At 34.1% G+C, this 12,485-nt stretch overlaps 2 protein-coding genes and 1 long non-coding RNA gene across 3 annotated transcripts; 1 reads left to right on the top strand and 2 right to left on the bottom strand.

The window, feature by feature from the left end:
• Window positions 1-473: 473 nt before the first annotated feature.
• Window positions 474-1,943, bottom strand: LOC140748106 (putative serine protease K12H4.7). Its single transcript, XM_073080829.1, has one exon. It carries the CDS (start codon window positions 1,941-1,943, stop codon window positions 474-476), a length of 1,470 nt encoding a protein of 489 aa, XP_072936930.1.
• Window positions 1,944-4,500: 2,557 nt separating this feature from the next.
• On the top strand, window positions 4,501-6,397 carry LOC140748113 (zinc finger BED domain-containing protein 4-like). Its single transcript, XM_073080843.1, has 2 exons — window positions 4,501-4,969; window positions 5,184-6,397. Exons 1-2 carry the CDS (start codon window positions 4,501-4,503, stop codon window positions 6,395-6,397), a joined length of 1,683 nt encoding a protein of 560 aa, XP_072936944.1.
• Window positions 6,398-7,561: 1,164 nt separating this feature from the next.
• On the bottom strand, window positions 7,562-8,696 carry LOC140750547 (uncharacterized). The gene is made up of 2 exons (XR_012103225.1): window positions 8,397-8,696; window positions 7,562-8,218 (listed from the first exon to the last, which is right to left on the bottom strand). It is a non-coding gene; the product is annotated as an uncharacterized LOC140750547 (long non-coding RNA).
• Window positions 8,697-12,485: the final 3,789 nt, after the last annotated feature.

Consider the following 12,485-nt stretch of genomic DNA (forward strand, 5'->3'; position numbering starts at 1 on the left):
CTTAAATATTCTTTATTGTGAATATTTTATTTCGTACACTACTAATCATTGTTGGTGATCCATAAAAATAGACATTTATGTGCCTACGGAGGCACTTACAAATTGACAGTTACAATATTTTTTTAAACTACTACCGGATACTATACAATACCTATATTAGGATGTCCCTTACATTTTTTTAACGAATTCTAAATGCATACCCACTATTTTTTTTTAATATATGCCAAAATGTACTCAAATATAAAATTTCATCTTTCTAGCAAGATCGCAACCCGTGCCGACCGAGCTTCAAAATTGGTTATAAATAGTGTTTTGTCCAAATATTTAGGTCATGCTGTAAATTGATACAAATGGAATGAATTAAATGAATTAGCCACCCATTATAATAACCAATGTTTTGTTAGGATTTACCATACGGCCACGTTACAACGAGAACTACATCAATCTAAAATACAAGTAAGATATTATTCTATTTAAGTAGATGTCACCTTATTTATTATATGTGATATAATATCTCCTGCCCTTATCCATTTTTTGATTAGGTTTTTAATACGGGCCCTAGCTTGTTTTAACTCATCTGGATCACCATCTTTATTGGAAAACAAGTCTCTACAATGCGATGATCTGGGAATATAAACGGCAGGAGCGTCGTTTGAGATGTCTTCTAAAACACTCAATGCGCTCCACGGGTCCAGCTCACCATTCACGAAAACCACTTGTGTGACATTAGGAGACTTCCCTCCATACATACTATTGATTGTATTTACCCCGTTATTGACTTTATCTTTATTAAATCCTTCACCAAACAGAGACATGCACAATTTGTCATAAAATTCTGCTGGTATATTATTCGTGAAAAGCTGATTATCGGAAGTAGCCGTCTGGTAATAACCGAATTCAGTACAACTCTGATACGTCCAACAGTAAGCCTGATCATTCTCTTCTTTGTGATACGCCTGTACTGTATTATTAAAATTATAATATTCACAATTCTGTTTTTTGCTCTGATAATTTTGGTCATCATTTGGCAAACCAAGCGTATCTTTTGTACCATTTATACTAGAACAGTGGTTCTGAATTTTTGCAGGTGTAGCATATTGAACTGTATATGAAAAATTGGATGCTTTCGTTAAGAAAAAAAGATGCTTATTCTCCGGCTTCGTTATATCTGACCTGTCGCAAATATTATTTTCTTGTTTCAGTTGCTTAACTCCTTCCTCCGTTTGAAATAATAACTCATATCTTTGGAATTGGTTACGTATATTTTCTAAGCAACCTGATGTTCCATACTGTTCATAATCTTTACTAACTACTTCGAGATATTCATAAAAGTCTCTTTTAGCTAAAACAGGTGCACTACTTGCAATAGCTGCGTTAACTAAATCAGGATATACTAACCTCATCCAGGCAGCTAAATTACCTGCATACGATCCACCTACAACCACTATCTTTGAGTGTCTGAATATTGCCTTTTTCACGATTGTTCTCAATAAATTTGCAATATCTGCGAGAGCTTGAGGAGTGGTTAGAAATTTCATATCTTCAATGTTATTCCTTTTTACAGGCTGGCTTTTTCCATAGTACCTGTGCTCAGACATAAACATGGCTCCTCTTGTTTCTTGGGCTAGTTCGTACATTACTCCCGTTGTAAGAAATCCTGGTGTTGCCGGACCTTCACCACCGATATAAAGATAAACTGGTCCATGTGACCTCCAATAGTCTAGTCTTTCATAATATCTCATTCTCCATGTTCTAGTTTCGTTTGAATCAAAATGATCCAACTTCTGTTCTATCCACCTAGTAACGATAGGGCTATCAGGGCGCACCGCAATAGATTTTATTTCTTCAATCAAACGTCTATAACCATCATTGAAACAAAAAAATTCAAACCCATACACAGAAAACAAGTTCAATAAAGACAAAATAGCCAACTTGAAATACATCCCCAATGTTCAAAAGAGCACGTTAATATGAAGCTAACTTAGTTAACATTTTGGAGCTCAGTATTTATCATGTACCTAATTTTATCATGATTTATGCAAAGAATTATTATCGTTCCATTAAAAACTTGTTAAAAAGTTGCTTTCTTTGTCGCCTTGTTAATACTTTTATGAAGAATAATTAAGAAATAATAATAGTAATATATAAATAAAAATGATGTAATATTCTTAAAAGAAAATTAATTTGTAAAATTAATTAGTAAATGTTTTTTCTTTCCATTTATAAAGAATTAATGATTTTACAAAAAAAAAATAACATAAAAAATTAAACCGACTTTGTAGTGATATAGAAGTCGGTTTAATTTTTTTCACCCTTTTTAGTGATGATATGCTAACGTTTGTATTAATATTATGTAAATTAGTATTGTATAAAGGTGATCATGAAAGGTAAGGTCTGAATTCATACGGATTGGAACCACCCGCTCGCAGGGCGCTACCGCGCCCTTCTCGCTTAGTTTTATATTGTCTTATATGTACCAACCTAACCTAACCAATTCAATAATAAATAAAAGTAAGTATAGTAAGTAATTAAATTAAACTAGGTGGTAAAACTCTGCGAGTGAGTCGGTCCAATTTACTTTAATTCAATAGTTAAGAAAAACTACAACGTATTCATTAATCATATTTTATATTTGTAAGAAGTGATTATCAAGTTACTGTGGTTTAGGCCAGCAGTGTCCCCGCGTCACTAGAATTGAAGACTCGAAGGTCAAAGTTATCAGGGTTAAAACCTTGACCTTCAAAATTTTCTTTCTATGTGTCTGCTTAGTGACGTTAATACATATAAGAAAGCACAAAATGGCTAACTCCTATGGTTTAGCTTGGAAGCACACCAGCATTGTCAGAGTGAAAGAGTTGAAGGTCATTTTTTTCATTACATGTACCTGCTTAGGACCTGTAAAATATGTGTGAAAGCACTAAATGGCTTATTCGTGTGGTTTAGGCTGGAGGTACCTCTGCATCATCAGATCTAAGGAGTTGAAGGTCAAATTTTTCATCATATGTCTCAGGCTAGCAACTTCATTACAACAAATATCTTATCTATATACTTCACATGGGAGACACCTCTGCATCATCAGGATTGAAGAATTGAAGGTAATATCTTCCATCATATGTCTCTACTCAAAGACCTTATCACATATTCGTAAGCTCCAAATGCCTAACTTGTATGGTTGAGGCAGGAGGCACCTCTGCATTATCAGAGTTGAAGAGTTGAAGGTCGAATTTTTCATCATATATCTCAGCTTATCGACCTTATTAAATATCCATAAGTTCCAAATGCCTAACTTGTATGGTTGAGGCAGGAGGAACTTCTGCATTACCAGGGTTGAAGAGTTGAAGGTCGAATTTTCCGTCATATCATATTAATCTACATACTCAATGTTCATTTCATGTTTTATGAGAATTGAGTGGGCAGAAGGTAAGTTGTCATTACATATTTTAGTAAAAAGCAGGGGTAGTGATGATGAGTTCCACCCCATAACTTAAGTTCTAATCATCAGAGCATTCTAATATTATGGTGGTGGTGGTGGTCTTTAAAGGTGGTAGAACCCTTTGTGGTTCAACTCCGGCGGCACCACCGCCACACCTATTTCTACCTAATAACAGCAGTGTTAGGCGCTGCTGTGTTCCGGTTTGAAGGTAAGGGAGACAGACTTTTCCGAGGCGTTCCAGCTTAGTCCTCAGGGGTAGCGGCGCATCTGTGGCCGACCTCAGGTAGGAATATCTAATCCTATCTGGGGTTGATTACACATGTCCATGGGCGGCAGTAGCCACATCAGGTGGACTGCATGCTCGTCTGCTATTCTTATATTATAAATATATATATATATATATATATTATGGTAGGAAAGTACCGCAACGAAACACCCTTTCATATAAAAAAAAGAAAATTGAAATTGGTTAAGAAATACTCGAGTTGTTGAAGTTTATATGAAATCGGATTTTTCCAATTTTCGGGGAAACCTGGCGAAAATTTTCAAATTTCCTCGAAATGGAACCCCCTGTGAAACTAGCCGCATACAATGATGTATGAATCATGTCGATCGGTCGCGGCATCGTGAAAAAATCGCCGAATAAACTTAAAATATGTATATGTATATATATATATATATATATATATATATATATACTATATATATATAAATTAGAGATGCAACGGATAGTTGTTTGGCCGGATACCGGATACCGGATATTCGGCCTGGTCACCGACCGAATATCCGGTATCCGGCCGCCGAATATTCGGCCGGCCAAACGATACCTACAGTTTAGTTTGGCGGCGGGCGCTTCGTGCAGGTTTCAACATGTTACGTTCGCGCGGACCGAGGCAAGAAACGAGTTTTATTAGTTCAGTGTACGGAACTATTTCGTATGCAGTACACGTGCTCCCGCCTATTTTGCTGAATAGATAAGTTTTTTTTTTGTGTTTAATGTGTATAGTAGTGTATACGTAATTGTGAACTCGTACTTCATTCTGTGTTTATTTTATTTGTTTAAAATAATGGCAAATAAACGATCTCCGTTGTGGAACTATTTTGAAATAGAAAAAGACGATGCAAAGTACGTAGTGTGTTTCATTTGCAAATTAAAATTATCTCGTGGTGGCGAAGGGAAGAAGGCAGGGACTTCCTCTATGAAACACCATTTGCAAAGCAAGCATCCCGACAAATTCTCCGAAATTTACGGTGGTCCATCTTCAACTTCATGCGGCGGAAGCAGAACTTTTTCTTCTACGAGTTCATTTGCAAGTACGAGCGCTCCCGCTCAGCCGGCTTCACATAAACAATTAACTTTGGCAGAGACAGTAGAAAGAAAACAGTATTGGGGTATTAATGACTCAAAATCTAAGGAATATCATTATTTAATTGGTGAAATGATTGCGTTAGATAATGAACCACTATCAATGGTGGACAGAGTTGGTTTCAACAGGCTTATGCATAAAGCAGTTCCTCGGTACAAGATCCCCAGTCGTACATTAATGACTGAAAAAATAATACCCGGCATTTATGACCGAATCAATAAAAAAAAATATGGAAAATATTTCAAAAGCTGCCGTGGTGTCTGTTACGTCAGATATATGGACTTGCGACCACAATAATGAAAGCTTTTTAAGTTTTACAGCCCACTGGATATCTCCTGATTTCAAACTGGAACATGGCGTATTGGCAATCAAACCCTTTTCAGGGTCTCATACCGGGGAGAATATAGCGAACGAACTGCACGTTATTGCCGCGCGCTGGAACATTCCTCTGAATAAAATACACATTGTTGTGCACGATAATGGGGCTAATATGGTAAAAGGAGTTCGGGTGGCTGAATATGATTCTGCTCGCTGCTTTATTCACTCGCTCCAAAGAGTCATCACTGTATCACTTAAATGTCAGCCTGATTTAATGGAGATGTTAGCTGCTTCTAGGCGTATTGTAACCCATTTCAATCACTCAGGACTGGCGCAAGAAAAACTGAAGGCCATTCAAAAGGAGCTGAATTTACCGGAACATCAGTTGGTGCAAGATGTCAGTACACGTTGGAACTCCACCTACTATTTACAGGAGCGTTTATTAGAGCAGAAACGGGCTGTTTCTTTATATATTGCCGACCACGATAAACTTAGTAACTTGACTCCTCATCAGTGGAATTTAATGGAGCAATGTATCAGCCTTCTTAAACCTTTCGAGGAAATAACGAAAATTACCAGCTCAGGTTTGTCATGCATTTCCGAAGTCATACCACACGTGGCTACATTCATGAGGTACCTTCAAAAAGAAGAAACTGCGCGGAAAGTACCGAATTTGTTGCATGTATTGATGTCTCTGAAAACTGAAATAGAGCAACGTTTTCAACATCTTAATGAAGATCCAAAATATTTCCTGGCTACTTTATTGGATCCCAGATTCAGTTTTTTTTGGATAATACAAACAGAAAAAGCTAGACAAAAGCTGCTTCTGGAGGGCCTAAAAATGAGTTGTAGCGAAGAGGATTCAAATAGTAGTGAAAGTGATTCGCCTCCAATGAAAAGAAGGGCAGGCAATGGCGCAACTGTTGTTCATGAAACATTTTGGGATTGCTTTAACGAAGTCGCTCAAGATAATAGTCAAACCGAAGATACGACAAATAGTGCTATAGCCAACGAGCTTGACTTTTACTTAAAAATGGTCCGAGTTGATCGACAGAGTGACCCTTATGAATGGTGGGCAGCAAACGCCAACCAATTCCCAATATTGATAAAATTTGCCCAAATATATCTGTCCTCACCATGTAGCAGTGTTTATAGCGAAAGACTTTTTTCAGAGGCAGGACTTGTTTATGAAAATAGGAGGAATCGTCTGTTACCCAAAAATGCAGAGAATCTCGTTTTTATTCACCACAATTTGCCGTTAGTTAATTATGAATATTAAACTCTCTTTTTATTTATTTGGTAACACTTATTTTATTTTATTAAGAATTAACATACGATACGCTACGATTGGTTGAATGGATACTAATGCTGATCATAGGATTCCTTAACAATCTTAACTATTTTAAATGAGGCTTTTTGATAAGTTTAAATTGTACGTTAAAGGTAATAAACAAATATTGATAATTTGTTGTTGTTTTCTTGTATACTAACCATTTTTTAAAGTTAAATACCAAACAGAATCACTATTCGGTATCCGGCCGGATAGTGTGTAACTATCCGGTATTCGGCCGGATAGTAAAATAATGGCCGGATAGGCCGGATACCGGATAGCAACCGGATATCCGTTGCATCTCTAATATAAATAATTGAGAAACATCCTCCTTTTTTGAAGTCGGTTAAAAAGACAATTTTAATAAATACAATTTACTTAACAACAATACCTTTACATATGTAATTGGCTACTTGACACTTTTTGGGAAAGTGTTTTAATAAATTAGTATACGTATTATATATGCCTTTCATTGATCACTTTTTCGAAAAAAGGGCTATTTATTAATAAAAAACAAAGTTTCTTTACGGTGAACGGAACATCGCGTTAAATCAGGCGGTCAAGTGTCATTTTGTGGCGAAACGTCATTATACTGTAAACAAACAACGCTCGGAAGAAAATAAGGAGTTATTTAGCTTTTATAACTAAAATTGAAATAAATGACAAGTTATAAGACGTGTGCAGTGACGATGTGTACAAGTACGATCGCTAAATATCCTAACAAATTTGCTTATACACGTTCCTAAACCGAAATCTCATAAACGTTAAAAGAACTTGCAGACAGAGGATTCAAACATATAATAGAAGTATTAATGAGAAAAAAGAATAAGGAGTGATTCCTCTACTCTAAATCATCAAACCCAGATGTAATCAGAACAAAACAGCAAGTTAAAGTATTCATATGTTTCATATATTATAAAGATGTCTACGATAAGAATAGAGTTAGAATAGTATTAGTTAAGAATAGAATAAATGAATGAAAAGACGTCTACTAGAATTCTCTATTTTAAGGCCTCATTCTGTAATTAATAAGAAACAAACTATTTCGATGACTGAGTTATTATTACTTGTGCATGGATTAACTTACAGGACTGTATAATTAAAAATACATGATTTGCTAATTTTAATCTTTTATTAACCAACTGCTTTGTTTGTTAGGTTTATATGGGTCTATTATTGGGTACACACCGTAGAACTTTTGTATATATTTATATGTTACATTTACAATATTTACTACAGATAACCTCAAAGCATTTTGAAGCTGTTATTTTCTTGTATATTGAAGCTCTTGCTAAGCTGAATTGTGTTGTGCTGCTTGAGTGTGTACTTTCTTCATTTTTTAAATTATTTTCTGTAACAACTAGATATATAATTTTTATCATTGTCATTTTGAGAAATCTGTAGTGCAATAACAGCAACTGTATGGTCTTTTTCCTTCCTTCATCTTGTTACTCAAGTAAAGAACTACTATTTCCCATTTCCTTTACTTTATGTACTTCAGAGTGCTGACCACCTTTGAAACTTTTGGTTCCTCACTTTCTATGACTCCACATTAAAAATGCTACTGCATGTTTGCTGCATCCTTGGGAGGCAGGACAGTCATCACATTTAATAATACTTTGTTTTTCATATACAGTCATGGACACTGAGCATGACTTTTGATGTACCTTGTATTCAGGACAACTTTTACTTTTCATGAAACACAAACTTGCCTGCCTCTTAAACTGCACATACTTTATAACGTCGTCACTATACGATTGTCGGGAAGATCTGTAAATATAAATATAACCAATTAATAACCTTAAAACAGTTCACATAAGAATATAAGTATATTTAAAAAAATCTTAATAATTACTTGAAGACAACCTTTCTTCTGTCTGAAGTCAGTTAAGAAATGTTTTAATTGTCCGATATGATTAAATGTAAATATAAATAATGTTTTACTTACGTTGTTTATTTGATATTTCCATAGGTTATCTCACGGAAGTTTTTGTATCCATTTTGATTTATTGCACTGCATATATTGATCTTCTTTAAGCAGGTTCACGCTATCAGCTTTAATATAGTATGGCTTCATTTCGGTTCACAACATAAATTCAACCAACTCTAACAGCAAACGATTTAATTATTATTTGTCTTGTTTGGTTTCGATGTAGTGACGTCACATGACATTTGAGGCAGCACTGTCGCCGTTTTGGGATTTAAAATCCACAGAAAAAAAATCGAAAATTTCTTTTTAAAAATTAAAATACTTAGAACGTATTAAAAAATAAACGAAATACTGCATAATTTATGTTTACTTGTTTACTTATAAGCTATCATATCCAACATATTTCATATTTTATTGTTATAACTGTCAAGTACCCAATTACTTCATTATAAATAAAAAACAGAATAATATATATATAATATAATGTATACACGATTGTGTATCAACACTAAACATGGTTGAGTAGATATTTCAAACGAATTTTAGTTTGAATTAGTTCGTCGGCGTTCACATGTTAAATCATGTTGTAAAATTAAATCATGTAAAAGCATTTAATATACACTAATGCAGCATTACATGAAATATGTTATAAAATATCGAATGTACCACTACCTACTTATTCCGTTTGACAGAGCATTATTCAAGTCATTAAAAAATACCTACCTACATAAATTTTATATAAGGTTTCATCATTTTGAAATCAGAACGTTAAACAATCAATAGAATAGAAGAATATTTGCGATTAATCAGATATACCAAAATCATTCCGAAAATAAAGAAAAATAGATTCTTTCTATAATAAATAAAAAACGGTACTCCTTAATATTTTAACAAGATTTTTTTATATCTCATTTATTTCGAAGTTTTTATACAATTGTACATGACAACTTCATTATAACTAACACTAGTGACATACAAATATATAACAATAATACTAAAATATTCAAACAGTTTCTCAAAACATTAGATTTTTCTATTTTGAAGAGACAACAAACAATTTTATAGCACTCTGTGACCTAAACCCGCATTTTAGCCACGCTTTTCCGTGTCCAAAGTAGCCGATTTTTACACCGTGCGGATATCAATACACTACCCTCGCAGTTGTAAAAAATAAACATCGCTATGAACGTTTCATACTCTTAAATGTCATTTGAAAATTAAAAGTGAGTAGGGATTATTTTGTTTAAGGCAATAATTATGTTAATATTTTATTTTGGATGTATTTATAAATGTTTTGCCTTATCCTAAGCAATAGCATCACTGCCAGTGTAACTGTATCGAGTTTATTGTGTCTTTTAATTGTATATTTTCGCTGCACGTCAAAGTAGGGTATACTAAAATTAGGAATCGTTATCATAATTAGCCATAATACTACTCTAGTAGAAACTCGATTAAGTGAACTGTTTGTTGTCGGACGGCATTCGGATTGTCGAAAATCTGGATAATTGAGTTTATGAAGAAAAGCTATTTGACCCGACTGAGTAAGGTAATGATTTTCGATCATATGTTTTTATGTATATATGATATGTATGTCTTATTCCTTGGCAAAGATATATTATTACGTGTCGTTGGATTCATTTAAATTGCTAAAATAACATTAGCTACATTTTAGGCAATCGAGTCTTTGATTTTTATAGTAACTTTCTTATTGCGATTTGTCGAATGTCGTCACCAAATCGCGATGTAGCATCGATGCAATCACCAAAACGCAAATCGCCGATGCTAAATGTAGCTGATGTACACGCCATTACAAAGTAATAGTTCGCGTAAAACTGCTATTAGCTCTGAATATAGAAATGAACCGCGTCGCCATAGCAAATTGTATGACTACAATTGCTCGCAATAACTTCAGAGCGGACTTTATCATTAGTATTAGTACATAATGTGATTGCTTACAATCCTTTTTTTCATACATTTAGGTGCAGTTTTCACTATAAGCCATAGGTTATATGCTAGACGCCTCTTATCATTTAAAGATTTGTATGTATGTAGCCTAAATGGTTTCATGGATTTTGACGAATGGGTGCTGTTAGATTTGTCTTTATTACAAGAGCCGAATAATAGAATAGGTCAATAACTAAATTTTCTAAATCAAGACTAAATTCTTTACATTTCTAAATCAAGACTAAACTCTTCTCATCAAGTATAAATGGTTGTGGTAGTGTCACGTTTTTCGTTGTTTTTTTTTTAATTTGTCATAATTTTAATTTCAACCATTTATAAGTTTTCCTTTATTTTAAAATAATTATATTTTTTTCTCATATTGCTTGAAAAGTATAAGCGGGTTTATGTCACACGAGCTATAAAATAGTATACGATACTTGTGACATAAGTAGCCTATTATGTGCACGGCGTTTAGCACCCTCGCTGCGCTCGGGCGCTAACTTCACGCCGTGCAAAAATAGGCTACTTTGGCCACGCGTATCGTAATGTACTATTAACAAGATGAGGTAGCAAATGAGTTTGCACCATGAGTTTTTACGTATTTGACCATACAATTTCCAATCAGCGCCCCTAGCGGATTTTATCAGAACTATAGTGTCAGTAACGTAACATTAAATGTCTAAATTGACAAAATGGCGCTTTATGTTTTGTCTCTCTTTTTTTGCGAACATGTGAGGCGGATAAAAAGACTTACTTAGCACTGAGCACTTACTTATTGTTACGTTTACTCAGTCTACTAAGCAAACGGAACAGAATAATGGATTGAGTAAACGTAACGTAAATTGGGGGATGTTTTGAAAACTACGATAAATATGAGTAAATTCGTAATTCATATTGTTCATAAGGAATAATATGATAGGTAGATAGTTATGATATTTTGGAGTGAGTGAGTTTAAAAGAGTAGCAAAAAATAACACATTTTTTTGTTGGATATATCAACTTTCTCGTACTTAAGTAAATATTGTTATTTTTATCTGTACAATGTTATGGCGGTCTTGAAATATATGTCAATATGATAAGCACTAATTAGTGGTTCACTGCCGGTTTCGGTTTTCACAAAGATAAACTCAATCAACAATGTAATGACAATGTAATGCAAATCGACAAGTGGACCTTTTTACCCGACTGCCAAGGAAGGGTTATGTTTTTCGCGCGTATCTTGTATGTTTGTCTTTCTTTATTTGATCCGATCTAACAAACGGCTTGATGAATTTCATCAGTTAAGGTGTCATTATATTTGTCTCAATGACCCGAGTGTCCTTAGATAGGTGTTAGTAAAAAAAAATCAAAATGGCGGATTTTTGGCGCGAAATAGTAACACATTTAAAAAAATAAGTTAACCGAACCTATCGAGTACGGTACCAAATGAAAGGAAATTAAACGGAGATTATAAAAACATATTTGTATATATATAAAACAGCAAGGTGACTGACTGACTGACTAACTAACACACTTTTTCATTTTTCAGAAATCGACGTACAGCCTAAACTAAGGACCTTACAGTTCTGAAATTTTGCACAAAGGTTCTCTATATAGCGTGAATAAGTACTAAGAAAGGCCTTTTGGAAATTCTACCCTTAAGAGGGTAAAATAGGGGAAAACAGTTTTTTTGAAATCCTTTAATTTTGAAGCAACTACTATAAAATTTTGTATTTGGCTTTCTGGATAGGAACAAGGACGCACTTATTTATCCCCCTCCGAAAAATCAACCTCGTAGAGGGTAAAATAAGGGTTAAAAGTTCATTTGAATAATCGTCAATTTTGAAGCAAACACTATGAAATTTTGTATCAGGCTTGTTGGATAAAAATAATGAAATACTACCTCTAACAAGGTAAAATAATGACCAAAACTTTGATTTACTGAATTTATATATTTTATAGACCGTAAATGGTGGATTTTTTCGCGAAATGGTAACACGTTTTAAAAAAGTTAACCAAACCTATCGACTGGTTGTCAAAGGAAAGGAAATTAAGAGGAGATTACACATACAATATATAATATATCATATATATAAAATTCTCATGTTAGTTACCGTACTCCTCCGAAACGGTTTCACCGATTTTCACCAAATGTTATATACATATTCAGTCTGAGAATCGGCC

The sequence above is a fragment of the Epargyreus clarus genome, unplaced genomic scaffold (genome assembly GCF_041222505.1).
Source record: "Epargyreus clarus isolate Ecla_fem2 unplaced genomic scaffold, WU_Ecla_fem_2.2 ptg000003l, whole genome shotgun sequence".
Classification (NCBI taxonomy): Eukaryota; Metazoa; Arthropoda; class Insecta; order Lepidoptera; family Hesperiidae; genus Epargyreus; species Epargyreus clarus.

Coding starts and splice junctions, on each gene's coding strand:
- LOC140748106 (XM_073080829.1), bottom strand. CDS start 1,943: ATGTATTTCAAGTTGGCTATTTTGTCTTTATTGAACTTGTTTTCTGTG.
- LOC140748113 (XM_073080843.1), top strand. CDS start 4,501: ATGGCAAATAAACGATCTCCGTTGTGGAACTATTTTGAAATAGAAAAA. Junction 4,970..5,183: donor TCGGTACAAGATCCCCAGTC/GTACATTAATGA, acceptor AACCCTTTTCAG/GGTCTCATACCGGGGAGAAT.